Source organism: Danio rerio, chromosome 18 (assembly GCF_052040795.2).
Source record: "Danio rerio strain M-AB ecotype USA chromosome 18, GRCz13ab, whole genome shotgun sequence".
NCBI lineage: Eukaryota > Metazoa > Chordata > Actinopteri > Cypriniformes > Danionidae > Danio > Danio rerio.
The window spans coordinates 20,150,322-20,171,060 of NC_141038.1; the positions used below are offsets into that span (position 1 = coordinate 20,150,322).

Below are 20,739 nucleotides of genomic sequence, written 5' to 3' on the forward strand. Positions count from 1 at the left end.
TGCATTGAGTGAATGTTGAGCTAAAATGCATCTGCATAATGACAACAGCAACTCTGAGGCTTTACATTTTTAAAAGAAAGCATTCAGTGTATAATTCAGATGGGTTTGATGTTTTGTGTTTGGTGTTCAATTGTTCATATCATCCGCTCTGTGCTGTCGGATCTGTCTGTGTGTGTGCACTCAGTTACATGTGAATAATTGACCAATTTGAGTCACGACTTTGTTGGAGGCAGGACAAATCAGATACTAGAGAGCATTTTATTAGTCAAGAAATGTAATGGGAACTTAAAGTTCTTTAAGTTTATTTATTGATGTTGGTACAAGTGAAGTACTTATGACAAATTTTGTCTCTGCTTTGGAGCACAGTAGCTTATAGATAATGTTCTAACAAGCATTTTGATACTAACACCCAAACAACTTACACTTAGCTTTTAGGGGGACTTTAAAGGGGTTATTGGACCCTCACAATCCTGGGTTTCTCAGCAGCGAATGTCATCACAAAGTAGTTGGGTAAACTTAAGAGCGCAGTGAATGAGAGAGTACTTTCATTTATTCATTCATTCATTTTTTTTTTTAAGGCTTAGTCACTTTACCAATCTGGGGTCACCACAGCGGAGTGAACCACCAACTTATCCAGTACATGTTTTACGCAGAATATGCCCTTCCAGCCGCAACCCATCCCTGGGAAACATCCATACAGCACGGAAAAATTTAACCTACCCAATTCCACTGTACCACATGTCTTTGGACTGTGGGGGAAACCAGAGCACCCGAAAGAAACCCACGCGAACGCAGGGAGAACATGCAAACTCCTTACAGAAATGCTAACTGACCCAGCCGAGGCTCGAACTAGCGACCTTCTTGCTGTGAGGCGACAGCACTACCTACTGCGCCACCATACAACTTATTATTATTATTATTTTACAATCCTATTTTCTTAAATAAAAAAGAAAAACTTAATGATAGTGTTATCAAGATTCCAGAAAAAGGAAAAAAACATGTGAGACTAATAATGGCAGAACAATGTCAAATTTACTGTCCTGCTCAAAGACAGCCTTAGAAAAACCTTACCCAAGCAGTGATTAGTCTTTTGTAATTTGATGCTAAGATGATGTAATATATACAGAAATTCAAATTAATAGACATATGTTAAAAGTCTAGATATTAAAAACATTGAAGGGTGCTGATGATTATTAAACGAGTCATAAAGGTCTTGTAAAAAGGGTCCATATACATGTTTCTCTTGCGGCTCCCTCTTGTGGTTAAATGAAATTACCTGTTATCGTAAAACCAATAATATCTGGATGCAGACTTGAATTTGGAAGCTGAAACTGCATATCTCAGACTTGCAATGTCAGACACAGTGCACACACTGAAGCTAGTGATATCTCTGTGAGGGTAGGGTTAGAGGTGGGGTTAGGTGTACCCATTAAAAAGCATTGCTTGTAGCTCACATTGCAACGGCATCCAGACCCCTCTTCACAAACATGGTAATTTTAAATATGTTGCACTGGTAAACATATGACTAACCTGACAGAACCACTGTAATCTGATAATGTCGATGTTCACTAAACGGGTAAAATAGCTTGTTACACTACACTGTGTTCAACAAATAGCATCACATGGAAGCCAGTTGCCTTTTTCAGATCGCACTATCCACTGTAAAGCCCATCCAATACAAATTCATGTTCATACTCTTGTCCGATCTGTCTTTTTCTCCCTCCGACTAAACCATCTTGGTTTTATTTTGTGGGTCACTCATGATGTTGACGATGGTTCTATTTTGATCATCTCAGTTAGCTTTTGGGTAACTTCACTACAAAAACAACATACGACAGGCCTTGAAGCAGATCTGTTCCACTCATAAACATTTGAATACATGTCCATGGTTCTTCTGGCAGGGATAGACAGGGCTCCATGTACCAGGTCACTCACCCAAAGTTGCAAGCATGATTTCAGGCAACGGGGCAGGTCTAATAGCCACAGTAGTAGAATTCATCTAGCTTAAAGTTATTGTAACACTGAGATATATATATATATATATATATATATATATATATATATATATATATATATATATATATATATATATATATATATATATATATATATATATATTTAAAAACTTTTTTAAGCTAAAAAAAAAACGTATAAAGTGCTGCTTAATTTTTATTATTATTATTATTATTTTTATTATTTTTAACCTAAAACCTTGGTAATTCATGAAATACAAAAATTTTGTCAATGGCTGAGAGGAATGGTGCCCAAACTTTTTTCTTGAAGGGCCAAAAACCATACTTGATTAAGGTGCAAGGGCTGAAGTAAATATACCAAACTGTATTACATTAAATTTTGATGTATGAGTAATTTCCAAATTTTTAATCCAAATAATTTAATTTCCTAATACCAAAAAACTAAAAGAATATTGTTTTAAATGTTATCAACTAATGCTGTTCCCTTTTAACATTTTTATAATAAACCTATTACAGTAAAAACATAAAAAAAAATCCTATGAACACAATGGAATTCAATGCTGAATACACTAAATCACACATGCCTTTGCCTTGATTTGCCTGCCAATTTCTTGTATTGCTCTTTATCCATCGAGTCACAGCCTTTACATTTTTACAAATCAGATTCATTTACAAAAAAAGAAATGACAAAACAAACATGATGTTACAGTAAAATCGAAAAACGATCTCTGTCGACGATATTCGCCCTAACCAGCTCCCCATCATTCTCATTTTCCTCTCAAATGGGATAGTGAACCAAATCAAAGATTTGCCAATTCATTGAGGAATTATAATCATTATTTACAACTTTTTTACCTTTATTTCTGTCTGTTTATCTACACTGTGGCTGCCTGAATGCACACTCTGTTTGTTCATCATGGTAAGAATAGTGAAATGTAATGATGCTTGTTTGAGTAAAAGTGAGGGAGTGTTTTCACGGTCTAATTCAGCTGAATCTGTGTTTTTCAGGATGAATCTGGCCCCCACTGTAGGGTATGAAGAGGACGCCGGCAGCCGTACCACACACCACTTCATGTACCCAGAGAGTGCCAAAAACCTGGCAGCCAATGTGAGCTTTGTTCTGGTGCCCTTCAAGACTCTTGACTTGCTGTGGATCACCAGTGCCCTCTCCACCGGACAGATCCGCTTGTAAGAACAATAACACAAACACAATTTAAACAGATTTCAGTGTGTGTGTGTGTGTGTGTGTGTGTGTGTGTGTGTGTGTGTGTGTGTGTGTGTGTGTGTATATAAATATATATATATAAAATGTATGTATATATGTATGTGTGTGTGTATATATATATATATATATATATATATATATATATATATATATATATATATATATATATATATATATATATATATATATATATATATATATATATATATATGTATGTATGTATGTATGTATGTATTTATGGTATGTATGTGTGTATGTATGTATGTGTATATATATATATATATATATATATATATATATATATATATATATATACATATACGTACATACACACACAGTTGAAGTCAGAATTATTAGCCCCCCCTCCAGAATTTTTTTTCTTTTTTTAATATTTCCCAAATGATGTTTAACAGAGCAAAGGAATTTTTCACAGTATGTCTGATAATATTTTTTCTTCTTGGGAAAGTCTTATTTGTTTTATTTTGACTACAACAAAAGCAGTTTAGAATGAAAAAACATTTTAAGGTTAAAATTATTAGCCCCTTTATGCTATATATTTTTTCAATAGTCTAGAGAACAAATAATTGTTATCCAATAACTTGCCTAATTACCCTAACCTGCCTAGTTAACCTAATTAACCTAGTTAGGCTTTTAAATGTCACTGTAAGCTGTATAAAAGTGTCTTGAAAATAAAAGTGTCTTCTCTCCGTTAAACAGAAATTGGGGGAAAATATAAACAGGGGGACTAATAATTCAGGGGGTAATAATTCTGACTTCATATGTATATCAGCCCCCCTGTTTATTTTTTTTTCCACAAATTTTTGTTTAACATATTTCAAAACCGAATAGTTTGATAACTCATTTCTAATTACTGATTTATTGTTATCTTTGCCATGATGACAGTAAATAATATTTTACAAGACACTTATATAAAGCTTAAAGTGACATTTAAAGGCTTTAATAGGTTAGTTAAGTTAACTAGGCAAGTTAGGGTAATTAAAGTTATTGTATAATGATGGTTTGTTCTCTAGACTATCAAAATATATAAAAGCGCTAATAATATTGACCCTAAAATGTTTTTTGAAAAAATTAAAACTGCTTTTATTCTAGCCAAAATAAAACAAATATGACTTTCTCCAAAAGAAAAAAATATGATCAGACATACTGTGAAAATTTCCTTACTCTGTTTAATATCATTTGGGAAATATATGATTAATGTTTTTATTTTATTTTTTTATTTAGATTTATTTTGTGGTTTATTTTATTTAAACGTGCAGTAGGTGATTGTCTTCAGAAACATCATTTTTGTTGTAATGGTTGAAAATCTTTTCACATTCTAATAGTAATGATTAAAGTAAATGATCTAAATATATTTACATGTGTTTTACATTTTGGGTAAGGCAGAAGATTAAAAAATCTTCATCCGATTATATTTTGTCGGGTCGATAATTCCCATAATTCTGATAAGTAGCTCAAACTGTCTGTCAACAACAGTAGACCTGTACATCTGCGCACCCGTTCACGCAGCTCCGCAGTTTGTGCGTGCATGCACGCTGCGTTCACCTGCCCATGAGAGGGAGAGTGACAGTAGTAAAAACAAATGCTGATTCCGCCCAGCCTGCTTTACTGAGGTGAAGTTGGTTTTATAGTCACATTGGTTCATTTTTAAACAATTATAACCTGTGACGCCCTCCATATTTTTTTACCATGATACTCTGAATATTTAGTTATGTTGGCTTGAGAAAGCCAACATACTGTAATGCTACTTAAACTTATTATGTTGGCTTGAGAAAGCCAACATACTGTAATGCTACTTAAACTTATTCTTATTATTATTCTTATTATTATTATTCCGGCTTCTGACCTTAAAAAAGCAATCGCTTCTCCTCCCAGGGCTTAGATGCTACAAGCCCCAAATTTGGTCAAAAGCTGCCTACTGCTCATGAGATGGTTGCTGTATGTCCTCATGCCGATAAGATTTGTAGTTTTTGAATAAATTTTTTTTTTTTTATAAAAAAATTGTATCGAGTATTTGGGGCATAAAAAAAAGTATACAATCCTCAAATTTGGCCAAAAGATGTGTTTGAAATTACAGATAATTATCATATTTATTTGGTGTAATTATAAATAACAGTTTTCCTATAAATATTTTTTTTTATATTAAATTTGTAAAATTCACACATAAAGCATGTCAGAGTGTCCACGAGATGGCGCCAGAAGACTATTTTTGAGCCCTTTTGGAATTGAATTTACAGCCCCTTTAAGAGGCACTTTCCCTTTAAGAGGTGGAGATATCCGGGCTGACTGTTTTTGCTCTACAGAAAGTTCGGCTCATTTCAGACGTGCTTGTTACAACATTTGAAGCTGTTTACATTAAAATTTCTCAGCGAAAATACACAAATACAAGTTATACAACACTATTTAGTGTTCCTTAAAGAGGCAGAGAGATCCGTGGTCAAAATCGAGGTAAGATTGAACTTAATTCTGGTCATCAGTCATTCATATTATGCTCGCGGTGAACTCCATAAAGCCTAATAAAACTAATCTGGATGCAGAATCATCCGCGTCGGAATCGACCCGCATGCATTTCTGTCTGCTACCCTGTGAGTTTTAAAATGCATGCCTCTGATGTTGGCAGAAACATAACTTTACTTCGGATATTTCTTTCAAAACAGAATATTCTGTGCCGTGAAAAGCCTTCTCCTCTACTTGTGATAATGAAAATGAAAGCCATGCGAACATTCACATATATTATAAAATAAACATATTTAATATAAAATCATTCTAACTTTATTTTTAATCTGTATTTTAACCCTCTAAAACAGCTATGTCCTTGCCACAAAACTAATAATCCATCTTCAAAACCTACAATTTCTTTCCATTCGGTCCAGTCGGACCTGAACGTCTTTATACCGTTGTAATCACGTGTAAATTCTAACAAAGACAATGTTTGCACTTTTTAAATCACATTTTATTTATTGTGCAAAAATAAAACATCCAAACAGCATCATAACCAATAAAAACACACAGCAAAGAAAATGTATTTTAAAATAGTGAATATATATACATACAACGTATGAAGATTTTTTATATCCTCTTAATATGCTCTGCTGTTGCTGCATCAATTTCTCTCTGTAACATCTGGATTGCAATTTACACTGCAATGTTCACAATTTATTATTATGGGGGGAAAATCCAAACAGTATTATAATGTTTTAAAGCAAAAATGTTAAGAACAATTATTTACAAACAGTGAAGATAAAGTGTGTGTATATACATATATATACATACAGTTGAAGTCAGAATTATTAGCTCCCCTGTTTATTTTTTCCCCAATTTCTGTTTAATGGAGGGAAGATTGTTTCAGCACATTTCTAAGCATAATAGTTTTAATAACTCATTTCTAATAACTTCTTTATTTTATCTTTGCCATGATTACAGTAAATAATATTTGACTTGATATTTTTCGAGACACTTCTATACAGCTTAAAGTGACATTTAAAGCCTTAACTAGGTTAATAAGGTGAACTAGGCAGGTTAGGGTAATTAGGCAAGTTATTGTATAACGATGGTTTGTTCTGTAGACTATCAAAAAAAATTGCTTAAAGGGGCAAATAATTGTGTCCCAAAAATAGTTTTTAAATAATTAATAACTGCTTTTATTCTAGCCGAAATAAAACAAATAAGACTTTCTCAAGAAGAAAAAATATTATCAGACATACAGTGAAAATTTCCTTGCTCTGTTAAACATAATTTGGGAAATATTTAAAAAAGGGAAAAAAAAATCAAAAGGGGGTTAATAATTCTGACTTCAACTGTATATATGTATGTATATATATACATACATATATACATATATAACACATACACACATTTATGGTTAGGGTTATAAGGATTATTTCTTAATCCCCCTTTTATGTTAGCAAAAACATAAGTTTACTTCAGATATTTCTTTCAAAACAATATTCTGTGCCGCAAAAGAGCCTTCTCCTCACTTGTGATAATGACAATGAAAGCCAAGCTTTTGGCCTATGCTGTACCAAAAAAAAAATAAAATCACCCAGGTGATGACAACTAAATATTACGATTATAACATTGTGTTAGTGGCCAGTGGGGTGGAACAACGTCATTGGTCAGAATTAACCACGTGATAAAGACGTCCTATAATATTGTATTTAATGCGATTTTCTTCCTGTAAACTGTATATAACTATATAACTATAACTATATATATAATGCTGCAAATTACTGTAAATTGACTGTACTCTATATTAACTGCAAAAATTATAAGACTGATTAAATAAAAGACAAATTAACTAAATGCATGTGCTATTGTTTCATTAGTATTTTAATTTAATATTTTTCTTTATATGATATTTATTATAATGTAATTTTGTTCAGATTATAATATATACTATAAATACTAACTATACTATAGTGATCTGCATTAAACAACCTGAACAAATCAGTCCTCTCTCTCTCTCTCGATTTGATCAAAAATGTAAATGAGGCCTTCCGATTAACAGTCCAGTGGACCCTAGCAACAGCCTAGAAACCACTCAGAACACCCTAGCAACTACCTAGGAATGCCTTAGCTACACCTTAGCAACCGCCTAGCAACCACTTATCAACCGCTGTGCTTCCTGCCAACTGCCTTTGAGTCCCCGGCGCAGTCACGTTGGCTTTCTCAAGCCAACATCAAAGTTCGTCAACGAACTTTAGGTTCTAGTTCTTATTATTATTCTTATTATTATTCCGGCTTCTGACTTAAAAAAGCAATCGCTTCTCCTCCCAGGGCTTAGATGCTACAAGCCCCAAATTTGGTCAAAAGCTGCCTACTGCCCATGAGATGGTTGCTGTATGTCCTCATCCTGATAAGATTTGTAGTTTTTGAATTAAAAAATTTTTAATTAAAAAATTGTATCGAGTATTTGGGGCATATAAAAAAGTATACAATCCTCAAATTTGTCCAAAAGATGTGTTTGAAATTACAGATAATTATCATATTTATTTGGTGTAATTATAAATAACAGTTTTCCTATAAATATTTTTTTTATATTAAATTTGTAAAATTCAGACTCAAAGCGTGTCAGAGTGTCCACGAGATGGCGCCAGAAGACTATTTTTGAGCCCTTTGTAATTTAGTACTGGCCCTTTAAGAGGCGGGGATATCCGGACTGACTGTTTTGAATCTACAGAAATTCGGGCTCATTTCAGACGTGCTTGTTACAACATTTGAAGCTGAAATTGCGACCATTTTGGTCGCATATGCGCCTGAAAATTAATCTATGCGACCTCATAACATATTTGGGCGCATTAGTGCAACTGCTGATAATGGTTGTAGTGCGACCTGTTTTGATTTTTTGTAAAAACGTGCTGAATCGCTCTTCCCTGCCGCTATATTGGTTCATATTAGCTGTCAATCACTCAAGGTATTCCGCTGTCAGATGACAGGGAAGGAGCTTTTATGACCACGGGAAATGCAAACGGCTGAAGAGTAAAAACTTAAAGCACACAGGTTTGCAAACCCCACCTAAAATTGAGGTGTAGATGAGAGAGATCGTGACACGTCACGTGGTGAATAATGATCCACCAGCTGAGATCACTGAAACTGCGGCTCATAACAAAGACCAGTATTGCGCCGATGGTTAGTGCAAGAATCCTGCTCTGCCTGCTCATAAATTGGGTCGGCTGACTCGCCTGCTTTTCCACAAACACAGAAAAATGAAGATCATCTCAGACTGAACCTTTAAATTGACACAAACTGAAACCAAAACTTTTAAAGAGTGATAGAAGTGAGACTTTACTTTCTTTCTTTTGTCTATTCTTTTTTGAGGTGTATATTATTTTTATTTTTTATTTATTTACTGATGACTGCTTTGCAGCTTTTATCATTGAATTGAATTATTTATTATAATCTTTTGTTTGTTTTGTAGCAGAAATATTATTTATTAAATTGACATGCATATAAATACAGCAGTACAAAATCAATATTTCTTACTGCAATGCTTCATTTTTGTTTGATGCAAACTATACAATTATTTTATATAAAGTAACAGACATTTTATAGCAGATAACCTACATTCATGCACATTCAAGGCAGTATCATAATGAGAAATGTAATTCATTGTTACTATTATTGTCATTTTCATCATCACTAATATTCTATGGCCTAATTATTAGACATTCATTTTAGAATTATTGCACACAAATATCAATGTCTTCGCAGCATTAGTTAGATAGTTGTTTCTGGTTTTTGTCAGTCCTATTGATGTTGTTTTAAAATAAAATAAATCCCTTAAAAAGCAATTTGCAGCGGTGCTCATTCATTTTTGGTGGGTGCTCCTAAATTTTTTCTGGTGCTCCTAAATTTATTTTGGTGCCCCTGAATATTTGAAGTTGGGAGCACCGGTGCTACCAAGTAAAAAAGTTAATTTCGAGCCCTGTATATATATATATATATATATATATATATATATATTCATACAGTTGATGTTAGAATTATTAGCTCCCCTGTTTATTTTTTCCCCAATTTCTGTTTAATGGAGGGAAGATTGTTTCAGCACATTTCTAAGCATAATAGTTTTAAAAACCTATTTCTAATTACTGATTTATTTTATCTTTGCCATGATGACATTAAATAATGTTTGACTTGATATTTTTCAAGACACTTCTATACAGCTTAAAGTCACATTTAAAGGCTTAACTAGGTTAATAAGGGTAACTAGGCAGGTTAGGGTAATTAGGCAAGTTATTTTATAACGATGGTTTGTTCTGTAGATTATCAAAAAAAAAATATCTTAAAGGGGATAATAATTGTGTCCCAAAAATGGTTTTTAAATAATTAATAACTGCTTTTATTCTAGCCGAAATAAAACAAATAAGACTTTCTCAAGAAGAAAAATATTATCAGACATACTGTGAACATTTCCTTGCTCTGTTAAACACCATTTGGGAAATATTTAAAAAAGGGAAAAAAAAATCAACTGGGGGTTAATAGTTCTGACTTCAACAGTGTATATATATATATATATATATATATATATATATATATATATATATATATATACATACACACACACACATTTATGGTTAGGGTTATAAGGATTATTTTTTATCCCCCTTTTATGTTGGCAAAAACATAAGTTTACTTCAGATATTTCTTTCAAAACAGAATATTCTGTACCGCAAAAAAGCCTTCTCCTCACTTGTGATAATGACAATGAAAGCCAAGCTTTTGGCCTATGCTGTACGAAAAAAAAATAAAATCACCCAGGTGATGACAATTAAATATTACGATTATAACATTGTGTTAGTGGCCAGTGGGGTGAAACAACGTCATTGGTCAGAATTAACCACGTGATGAAGATGGCCTAATATTGTATTTAATGCAATTTTCTTCCTGTAAACTGTATATAACTATATAACTATAACTATATATATAACGCTGCAAATTACTGTAAATTGACTGTACTCTATATTAACTGCAAAACTGATAAGACTGATTAAATAAAAGACAAATTAACTAAATTTATGTGCTATTGTTTCATTAGTATTTTAATTTAATATTTTTCTTTATATGATATTTATTATAATGTAATTTTGTTCAGATTATAATATATACTATAAATACTAACTATACTATAGTCATCTGCATTAAACAACCTGAACAAATCAGTTCTCTCTCTCTCTCTCTCTCTCTCTCTCTCTCTCTCTCTCTCTCTCTCTCTCGATTTGATCAAAAATGTAAATGAGGCCTTCCGATTAACAGTCCAGTGGACCCTAGCAACAGCCTAGAAACCACTCAGAACACCCTAGCAACTACCTAGGAATGCCTTAGCAACATCTTAGCAACCGCCTAGCAACCACTTCTCAACCGCTGTGCTTCCTGCCAACTGCCTTTGAGTCCCCGGCACAGTCACGTTGGCTTTCTCAAGCCAACATCAAAGTTCGTCAACGAACTTTAGGTTCTAGTTTGAAATAGCATTTAAGTATGGCTTAGTAATGTGTAATTCCTGCACGCCACCGGCCAACCACTAAGCATAGTCGCTTTAGGATAGCGTGTGTTATGACAAGTTTTGCTTACAGTTTTTTGTTCAGAATTGTAGTATTATAAAGTCTTCTAACTGGCGAATGACATGATCTAGTGGGTTGTCTACTGTCTTCTTTACGGTGCGTGTTTGTAATTTGAGGAGGCGTGGCTTTGGATGGCAGGGGACAGACAGTTTTTTCAAAGCTATTATGCTAACGGTTAGCATTTTGACAACACTAACTGCACCCTTAAGTCATATTCATTTCAAGACTTTTATTTATTTTTTATATTTATATTTAAACATACATGCGTAAAAAAACCTTAATGTTACATTCCATATTAAAATTTGTATTCTGTTCAGTTTTCAGACACTATGGAGATTTCATTAAAAAAAATGGCTGTCAGAACCCAAATCTAAATTTTTGCTTTGTTTTTTTTTTTAAAGATTTTTTTTTTTGAAGATATTTTTTAATATAAATATTTTACTTTATTTATTTAGCATTCATTTATTTCTAAGCTATACTATGGCACTCTTAACATATTTTAAAAAGTTGATTAGTTCAAAGTTGACATGATTAGAGAGACACTGTGGATTTAATGATAATCTGATTGTCAGTCACTGCGTTTCAAGTAAATTTAGTCGACTGTCATAGAAACTGCAGTGAGACCTTTATATTTTTTCCATGAACATGCTGCAGTGTTGCGTACCCACTATGCATCATTCAAAGCACAAACACTGCCACACATCACAGCACTTTATCAACAGTCTGCACTTCACTGAAGAACACTCAAAAGTTAGCAGCAGTTCATCTCGCAAGTTCTTCTGAAAAGATGAAGAAATGCCAGAAGTTGAAGACTTGATCTAACTTGATCTCTCAAATTCATTCTTTATCTCTCTCTCTCTCTCTTTCTATCTCTCAGTACTTATGCTCCAGTGAAGCAGTTTCTGCGCGTGGATAAAGACAAGGTAATATATTCCTTTCTGTCTCTCACAGATTTATATTCTCAGAGTGCAGACAATAAAACACTATCAATCTCACGTTCGTCTTTATCGGTTTTCTCAGTGCTGCTGTAAATTCGCATACGTGTCAAATAATGTCTTGTAGGTTCAGATCTTCAACCCGGCTTTCTTCAAATATATTCACGACCGCTGGACACGTCATCATGGACGTTACCCATCTACCGGCATGCTCGTGCTGTTCTTCGCTCTACACGTATGTGATGAGGTGAGACTTTAGCATCTAAACATGAACTCTATTATTAGTTCACATCAAAATTACATTTAAATATAATATTTTACATTGTATTTTGGGAAATGGTTCTATTTTTTTTTTTTACTCTGGATTACTTTAAACAGATGTGATAATCATTTATTCAGTCATTTTCTTTTCGGCTTAGTTCCCTTATTAAAGCCATCAGTGGTTGCCACAGTGGAATGAACCACTAACTTATCCAGCATATGTTTTACGCAGCAGATGGCCTTCCAGCAATATTAATTAAGCTTAAAATTAGTAAAATAAGATTATTTTAAAAAGATTTTTCTATAAAAAATGTTCAGTCAGTCATAAATTAGCCATAAATCTGGCATGAATTACTTTTATTATTATATTAAATATGTGTACATTTACCTCTAAGCAAGTTATTTCATAACAATATAAAAATGTTTACTTTTGCCTCTGGAAAATTCAAAGCTTCTTGCATTAATTAAAAATTTTAATGAAATATATATATATTTTTAATCATGAATTTCATTTAAAAGACTAAAAGCATTAACTGATTAAAAAAAAAGTCTTTAAAAAGTCTTTTAAAATTTGAAGCATTGTATTAGTGTACGCACACAGATGCTGCCATTCGACTTCTGTCCACATCACTTAGCAATATACAGTGAATAAAACAATGTAAATACATGGTGCCCTTTAATCTCCCTGACTCTCCTATTTTCAATATGAGTCGCACAAACATAGTAAATTTATATAGTCTTAGAAAAACGAGAAAAAAGGGAAAACAATAATCATTGTTGTAATCATTCTATGATAAGTGGCAGTGTGGGGGTAAGTTACTTTCGAAAGTAATGCATTACAATATTGAGTTACTGCCCAAAAAGTAACAAGTTGCATTACTTAATTTTCTAGAATGTAATGTGTTATGTTACTTTTGAGTTACTTTTTCATACCTGCCTGAGGCTTGATCTCTTTCAGAACTTGCACACTTGCAATTCTGTAAAGCTATTTTTCTTTTTTTAATAAAGGAGCTCTGCAATTAACGACATGCTGTATAACCTACACCTTCATTTACCAATAAAAAAATTAAAATAATGTTACCTTCTGAGAACTTCCTGACCCTGTGCATGCTGTATATAAAAATTAATGAAAGTTGAAAGCAATGTGTTTGCTACTTTTGTATTTTTGTCTTATTAGTTCAGTAAAATCACCTATCTTTGAGAATATCCCATTTTCTTCCATGTGTTCAAAATAACGAACACTTCCATCACAAAAATGTAATGCTCTGCCATCTCGATTTTTGTCTGTTCCCACAGGGAGCTCATTCTCTCATAGAGTAATTAAATGTGGTTACACTAAGTTCAATTCAGCAAATTTTTTTAAAGCTAATTAATTCATCTAAAAAGTAACTCGAGTTACATTTCTTAAAAAGTAACTCAATTATTATTACTTTTTAAAAGTAATGTGTTACTTTACTCGTTACTTAGAAGAGTAATCTTATTATGTAACTGGCATTACTTATAATGCGTTATCCCCAACACTGATGAGTGGCCAATCAATAGTCAGCAGTCAATCAAGTCTTTTTGTTTGATTGGCCCGTTGTCCCACTAGGATGTTACACTCACGGGATTAACATGAGAACAAGCAAACAATAGAGTTTTAGGCTCATGGTGTGGCAATTTATTCTTATTATGCCTAGGGTTATCTTAAGTTCTATCAGTAAGGTGAATGTGTTTGTTGATTTACCTCCACAGGTGAATGTATTCGGTTTTGGGGCGGACAGTCGGGGAAACTGGCACCACTACTGGGAGCAGAACCGCTATTCTGGAGAGTTTCGCAAAACAGGCGTCCATGATGCCGATTACGAGGCCCAGATCATTGACAAGCTGGCCAAGGCTGGCAAGATCTCAGTCTTTCCTGGAAAGTGAATCTGGGCACCAGGTGCATAGAAACTGACCAACTGATGGACTACCATTAACAAAACCACCCATTATCCACTTGACACACTTAGTGTGCCTGTTAAACATGATCAAGAAGTAATGTTTCATGATCTTATAACCATTCGACGCTGTCCCGAGCGGACGGGATCCTGGGCATCATCTTTCCATGATGTGGTGGTTTTGAGACGAGATGCCAGTAATTGTGCTTTTCCTTGCAGGCGTACCTCAACTAGGACAAGGAACTTGACTTGGCAAGGAACGCTAATGTTTCACCACTAAACAGCATGTTAGGTTTATGTGCTGGGAATGGAATTAACTCATATTTATGACATTTGCTGACTAGTAATGATGCAGGAGCTCTTTCCCATCGGTCTAATAGCCAGCTAGATGAGTGAGACCAACGGTCACCATAGTGCACCATAGTAGTTCTCTGTGATTCATTAAAGTGAGAGTTCACCCAAAAAATGAAAATGTCATTTACTCACCATTATGTCTTCACAAACCTGTAAGATTGACTTTTATCTTCAAAATACCTTGCTGTTTTGCAGATTAAAGCAGTTTTTGTCTGTGAAACTCAATGGTTTGAAGTATCATAAAGATGAACAAATGACATAATTAAAGTTTTGGGATGAACTGTCCCTTTAACTAAAAGCTTGACCATAGTGGTGGGTCTTTTCACTACCAATATAGTGTTGAAATTAGACTGGACGTATATGGCTGAGGGGATGTTGCAGTCCTGCTGTTAAATGGAGCTTTATTTTGTCCTAAAGGACAGTTTTGGTTGTTTGTGTCCAGATGATCATGCTAACAGTTTGCTCTTAGTGTGTGCCACAGCAACAGCTTTGTCTTTCCACTTGGTTTTTGCTAATCACATTTGGGCATTGATCACTTCTCTGGTCTGAGGAGGAGGGATAGATTGATACTCAACACCAGAAACTGAAAACCACTGACACACAGTCCAATGTGAACACACTCGAGCAATATATTCAGTATATTTGGAGTACTTTTAGAAAGTGACGCTAATAAAACTGTGGTGATTGTTTTAGAGATGCACTGTGAACAGTGGTAGAGCTTGATTCCTGGTCTACACTACAGCACACTACTCTCTTTATCTAATAGTGTTAGGTGATGAAAAAAGGGCGAAAGGCATTCCATTGTAAAGGCTGATGTCATTTTGCGATACAGACTAGCTGACAGATTGGTGGACATCATTGATTGAGTTTTTTTAAAAGCATGTAGACACTACTTTGCTGCTGTTCAGTCGTTTCACATCAAGTTTATATTATAATTTATTACATTCTTTTGTTTAAAAGGAAAGCAGAAAGATTAAGAACGTCTGCAAGAATGCCTAGCGCTTTCTGCGGAGCCCCTAAATGGGACATGCTAGGGAAAAATATGAGGTGAGCAGGAAATGCTGTCTCTTCTAAATATTTTGTTGTGTTGAGAAATTTGGAAGTGGCTTGCAAAAGGTTAGCGTTCCCCTGAGAAACTGTGCTTTGAGAGTGAACACAAATTTTGAGAAGTGATGCAGTTATTGTGATAAAAGGAAACATTTTGTGAGCTATTGCTAATTGTAATTCAATGCCTTGCAAAATATCTATATATTGAGTGAAAGTTTGCGTTCACTCGCTAAAAAATGTAAGTTCTTTGTGAGGTTTTGTTTATAAACATTCAATAATAAAGCAAAGAACTTCTGCGGTAGTCTACTTATTTGCAATCACCACTTTGTGAGCAAATACTGTTTCTTAAGAGGATTTCTCAAAGTTTTGCATACAACTAGAAAGTTTTAAGGGGTAAAATGCATTTTGATGATTTTGTGTTTCCCTAGAGAAACTTTCCCCTGATTCGTTCCCCAAGAAACTGTTTCTGTTTTCTTCCCATCTCAACAGTTCTCCCCCATCATGTCCCTTGTTCTCTAGCTTTCTGCTTTGGCCTAGTCCGAGTATTCAGGTGCAGTAGTTGTTTGTTTTTTTCAAAATGTAAACATATCAGCTACTTCAGTGTGTAAATGCGCACACATGTTACATGCTTGCGTGCCTTGTCCTCGCTTCTGGACACATCCTTTCTCCAGAGCACAGCTAACCTCATTATAAGACGCATAAACACATGCTATTGTTCCTTTAGTCTTCTTACAGAGCATTTATTGACACACATTCACGCGCACAAATCTGGGCTCTAAAATAGGGCACGGATCGTCTACCCACCAGCTGTCCTCCACCCACACATGATTCACGGCTTCTCCTGTGCGCCACCATCCTCGTGTTTGTTCTACTTTAAGCTAAGCTGAAGCACCGTGCCTTCGGGATCAGGGTGGGAAAAGCTCTCTCACCTGAAAACCTTCTCCGATCTTGATTTTTAAGAGCTACCTAGTTGTATTCAATGGAAAAAAGTCTCTTGAACCCTTTGAAAATCCAGACCTGTGGCACACTAAGTGCTTTTATACATTGTCAGTAAAGCGTAATTGTCTTTGGACGAACGTATACCCGAATAATATTCAACACCGAATGCTGCAGTGGCTTTATTATATTTAAGCCTATTCTGAGGGATTATTATTGGGCATTTCACAGTGAAATTCTAATATCATGGATATATAGGATGGCTGCCCTCTCATCACCAAAGAGTTTTATCCCATGACTAAACCTGTTTTTTTTGGTTGCTGCTGTTGTGCGACTTTTTTGTCTTTGGATTAAAGAAAATAAGTTGGCTCGTGAAGTTCTCGTATTAATCTTTAAAGCATTTATTAATCCTGGATGGTATTAGTTGGCAAGGAGAAATGTTTCTCGTCTTGTTTTTGTGCCACGGGAGGATTGTAGCCTGCTGCAAAGCAATTTATGAACGACTACATTGTCCACCACTATTTGAAATGTTCTTTAGGCCAAATTGCGTGAAGAGATCAATTCCAAATAGTCTCGATTTCCTTTATGCTCTTGCCAATGTGCTTAGCACTAAATTATCAGTCTTTGTGCATCCTTATTGTCACATTGAGAGAGCTTTTTCTTGGACTTCGTATCATCTTTGCTGAATTGTTTGCAGGATGCGAAGGCTGTGAAATATTGAATGAGATGAAGATTACAGAGCCTGTGAAATTTAACTGCTTTTTCATTTTCTTTGCTGCTTTTTCCACAATCATGCACATGATTGTATCTTCAAGATAGAAACGCTGAGCGACTGATGCGTCGCTTTGTTTTCTTAACATTTTTTCAAGGCTTTATTTTCCATTTAAAATAAAACGGCAGCATAAAATCCTGATATGAAGTATAAAAATGAGGCTACAGTTTTTCCGAACAGACTCCTCCATCAACTTGAATGATGTTGAATCCTGTTCTTCATGTGAAGGAATTCTTCAGCACAGACTGTACATATCCTCACTGTGTTTGCTCTCATTAACTTCTCATTAGTGTTGATATCGTGACTATTGGTCAGTGCTCTTTCTTTCCTTTCACAACCTCAGTCTTTGTGTAATTATGGACTGTTTTTATCTTTAATGCTACTGTAAGGAATAAAAATGTTTAAAATGGTGGGTCTTTTGTGTCCTTTATCGCACACCACACTGAAGCAGACGAGCCGTTAGGCCCACAGCAGCCGCAGGTCACAGCAGTGACAAGCATCATGGAGGAAAACCACGAACTGTAGCCAAGTGACTTTCTTCAAAATGTTGATATTTTCCATAAGTGATATCTTGAAACAGCTATGTTTTATGTTAACATAAACGAATGTTGTTTTATGCGCGTCAGAAGACTGGCGGTACAAAAGCTGCAGCGGAGAAGTTTCATATTCAAGCTGTAATCGAGCTTTAAATAAAGAAACATTAAGTTTATATAACGATATGGCTAAGCTAACACATAGTACAAAGAGGTTTGCCCCATTGTGTTGGCTCTAGCAGGCTAACCGCTGCCTAGGTGGCCTATTTAGACTGTTTAGGTATGTTTTATTCGGTGAGTAACTTACATTTCACAGGTGACGTTATAAACTCCATCTGGAATGCCATAAAAAAATATTTCCATGTTGTCAGGCGTGCATGAGCTTCTGTTTTGTCGAAAAACTTCGTAGTATACACTAGGGATGTGCACATCAATGCTTGAGTATCGATACTCAAGATTTTAATTTAGTATCGATATATATTTTTTAAAGTATCGATATTTGAACTATATTTTAATAATTTCTGCATAACTAAGTGTTTTAGTGCTGTGTACAAACACACGTTACACAAGGTAATTAAAAAGTGGAGGTTGGAATATAAATAATTTAAAGAAATTAAATAATTTTTAAATAAAAAAACTATCAGGTGGAGAACAGAAATGTATTTTTTGGGGGGTGAACAAGATAACCACAAATCATAAAAAATATGTTACTGGAGAGTAAATGTAGATGTAAAAGTTTCAGTAAAGTATGCAATGGGTTAATCAAATTGTCTGGTGATTTAGTTCTACATGGTAATGTCAGAAAGTCAAACATTTTTAGTCAATGTATAGCTTAACTACATGGTTAACTTGACCAATTCGGTTTTTAAATTCTTCAATATGAACAGTCACATAGGGCAGCATTTATTTTGCAAAACAAATATCATTGTTTTTAGTATTATCCAAACAAAGTAGAAAACACAATAATATATAATGTAATTCAGCCAAAATTTAAATATTGGATATATTGCTCTGCCTATATGTAAATAAGCATTTTAGGGAACTCTGTTCCTTTAATCACATTATGAAAATATATTTAATGGTTTCACCTTAAAATGCTAAAGTACGGTTAAACCTGAAGATGCCAGCCCTGTGTCAGCTCAGTCTGAATCCCTCACTAAGCAATGGCTAACTTTAGCTCTTTATTTCTGTATTTACCCTAGCCATTGTGCAAACTTATAATTATGGGTTTGAGCTTGACTGGAGCATTTATTTGAAAGTCTGGTAAATCCATTTATAGAAATTACAACGCGAGCATGTTCTGCTTTTGTGCTCAGAATGTATAGTGCAAGGATGACCCACTAGTAATGTTTGTTCAAAATAGTGCAAATTCTAACTTGTAAAATCTATGACGGTTAATAACTGACTTAAAGGTTTGATTTAAATGTTAATTTGTGGATAAACTATCCCTTTTATTAGCCTTTGCATTAAATCCACAAGACAGTATGCCAAAATAATAATGAGTGACTTAAATTACAAACAAATTAATAAAAAGTCATTTATGAATTCGAAATCATTGCGATTTATTATTTTTCATGTTAACTATTGATACATTTGACGTGACATGAATGATGGCTCATTTCCCCAAAACAGATGCTAGAGGAGCTAGTGAAAGTTTAACAGTTGACAAATTCATTTAAGACATCCCTCCTTTTTAAAGAGACAGACCAGCAAATCCACAAATGTATTGGAAAACCATGATAAAGACTTGTACTAGAATGATAATGACAGATTTTTCCTTTCCCTTTAGTATGTTCAGAAAAATGACCATGAGGAGGATTTTAGCTATCAGAACAACATTATGCTGCCAATCATAATGCAAGAACCCAATCAGAAAGCATGCACAGTCCTATGTGCTTTTACATCAGCCGGTCAGGACGGTTTTATGGATCAGCTGATAACTCGTTTCACTCTTCAATGCCTCAGTTAACCAAGAGAGTCTAATCATTTTCCATCCTATTCGTATTAGACACATTTCTGTACAGTTTTTACATTTATCCAGCATGGAATGTCCAGTTTGAAAATTTAGCAGGCACAGCTGGAACAGAACAGGAGGCGGATTAAGACTAAACTAACGGACCTCTTCCCAGATTTGACCCATCAACACTAAATTCAACTCTTGGCTCTTAGTTTTCACCCAGTTTGAGGCGGGCAAATTCAGATGCCAGCTGCAGAGCCTCCTGTATGCATTGTGTGTTTCTGCCCGTGGCCTGTGCGGACATGTCTTTACCACCTCCTTTTCCATCCAGCAGAGGGCAAACTTCCTGAACCCACTCGCTGGCCTTCAAGCCCCGGTTCGCAACATCCTGGAAACACAACATGGGATTTAAAGTGGATACTCATGTTTTTATTTGTCTAGTAACATGCAAGTCAGCTAGAATTAAATGTGTAAGTAAACATAAAACAGCATTCAATTCTACCTCTGAGGTTGCTTATTTCAGAGAAAATGGGATGAATCATATACATACGGCATTAAATATGAATTAAAAACAACACAATTGCATTTATGTAGATATATACATATACATTTTTCTTTCCATAGTTCTCTATTTGAATATATTTTAAAATAGAGATTGTTCCAGCGAAGTGTCATGCAATCCTTCTGAAATAATTATAAAATGGTCATTTGTTGTTCAAAAATATTAATTTTTATCAGCATATTACATAATA

General features: G+C 34.4%; 2 protein-coding genes across 6 annotated transcripts in view; one reads left to right on the forward strand and one right to left on the reverse strand.

Moving 5' to 3' along the window:
• The window catches only part of st3gal2 (ST3 beta-galactoside alpha-2,3-sialyltransferase 2), a 52,914-nt gene extending 35,005 nt beyond the window's left edge, over window positions 1-17,909 (forward strand). For 2 of the 3 annotated variants that reach the window (XM_087291889.1, XM_087291890.1), the window contains exons 5-8: window positions 2,982-3,161; window positions 12,151-12,196; window positions 12,336-12,455; window positions 14,204-17,909. In XM_087291889.1, coding sequence (XP_087148015.1) covers window positions 2,982-3,161; window positions 12,151-12,196; window positions 12,336-12,455; window positions 14,204-14,377 — 520 coding nt within the window. In that variant the 3' untranslated portion in view covers window positions 14,378-17,909. 3 annotated transcript variants of the gene reach the window in all.
• A 1,658-nt stretch (window positions 17,910-19,567) lies between these two features.
• Window positions 19,568-20,739, reverse strand: part of aars1 (alanyl-tRNA synthetase 1) — a 30,517-nt gene continuing 29,345 nt past the window's right edge. For all 3 annotated transcript variants that reach the window (NM_001044310.2, XM_087291606.1, XM_087291607.1), the window contains 1 exon segment: window positions 19,568-20,375. In NM_001044310.2, coding sequence (NP_001037775.1) covers window positions 20,196-20,375 — 180 coding nt within the window. In that variant the 3' untranslated portion in view covers window positions 19,568-20,195.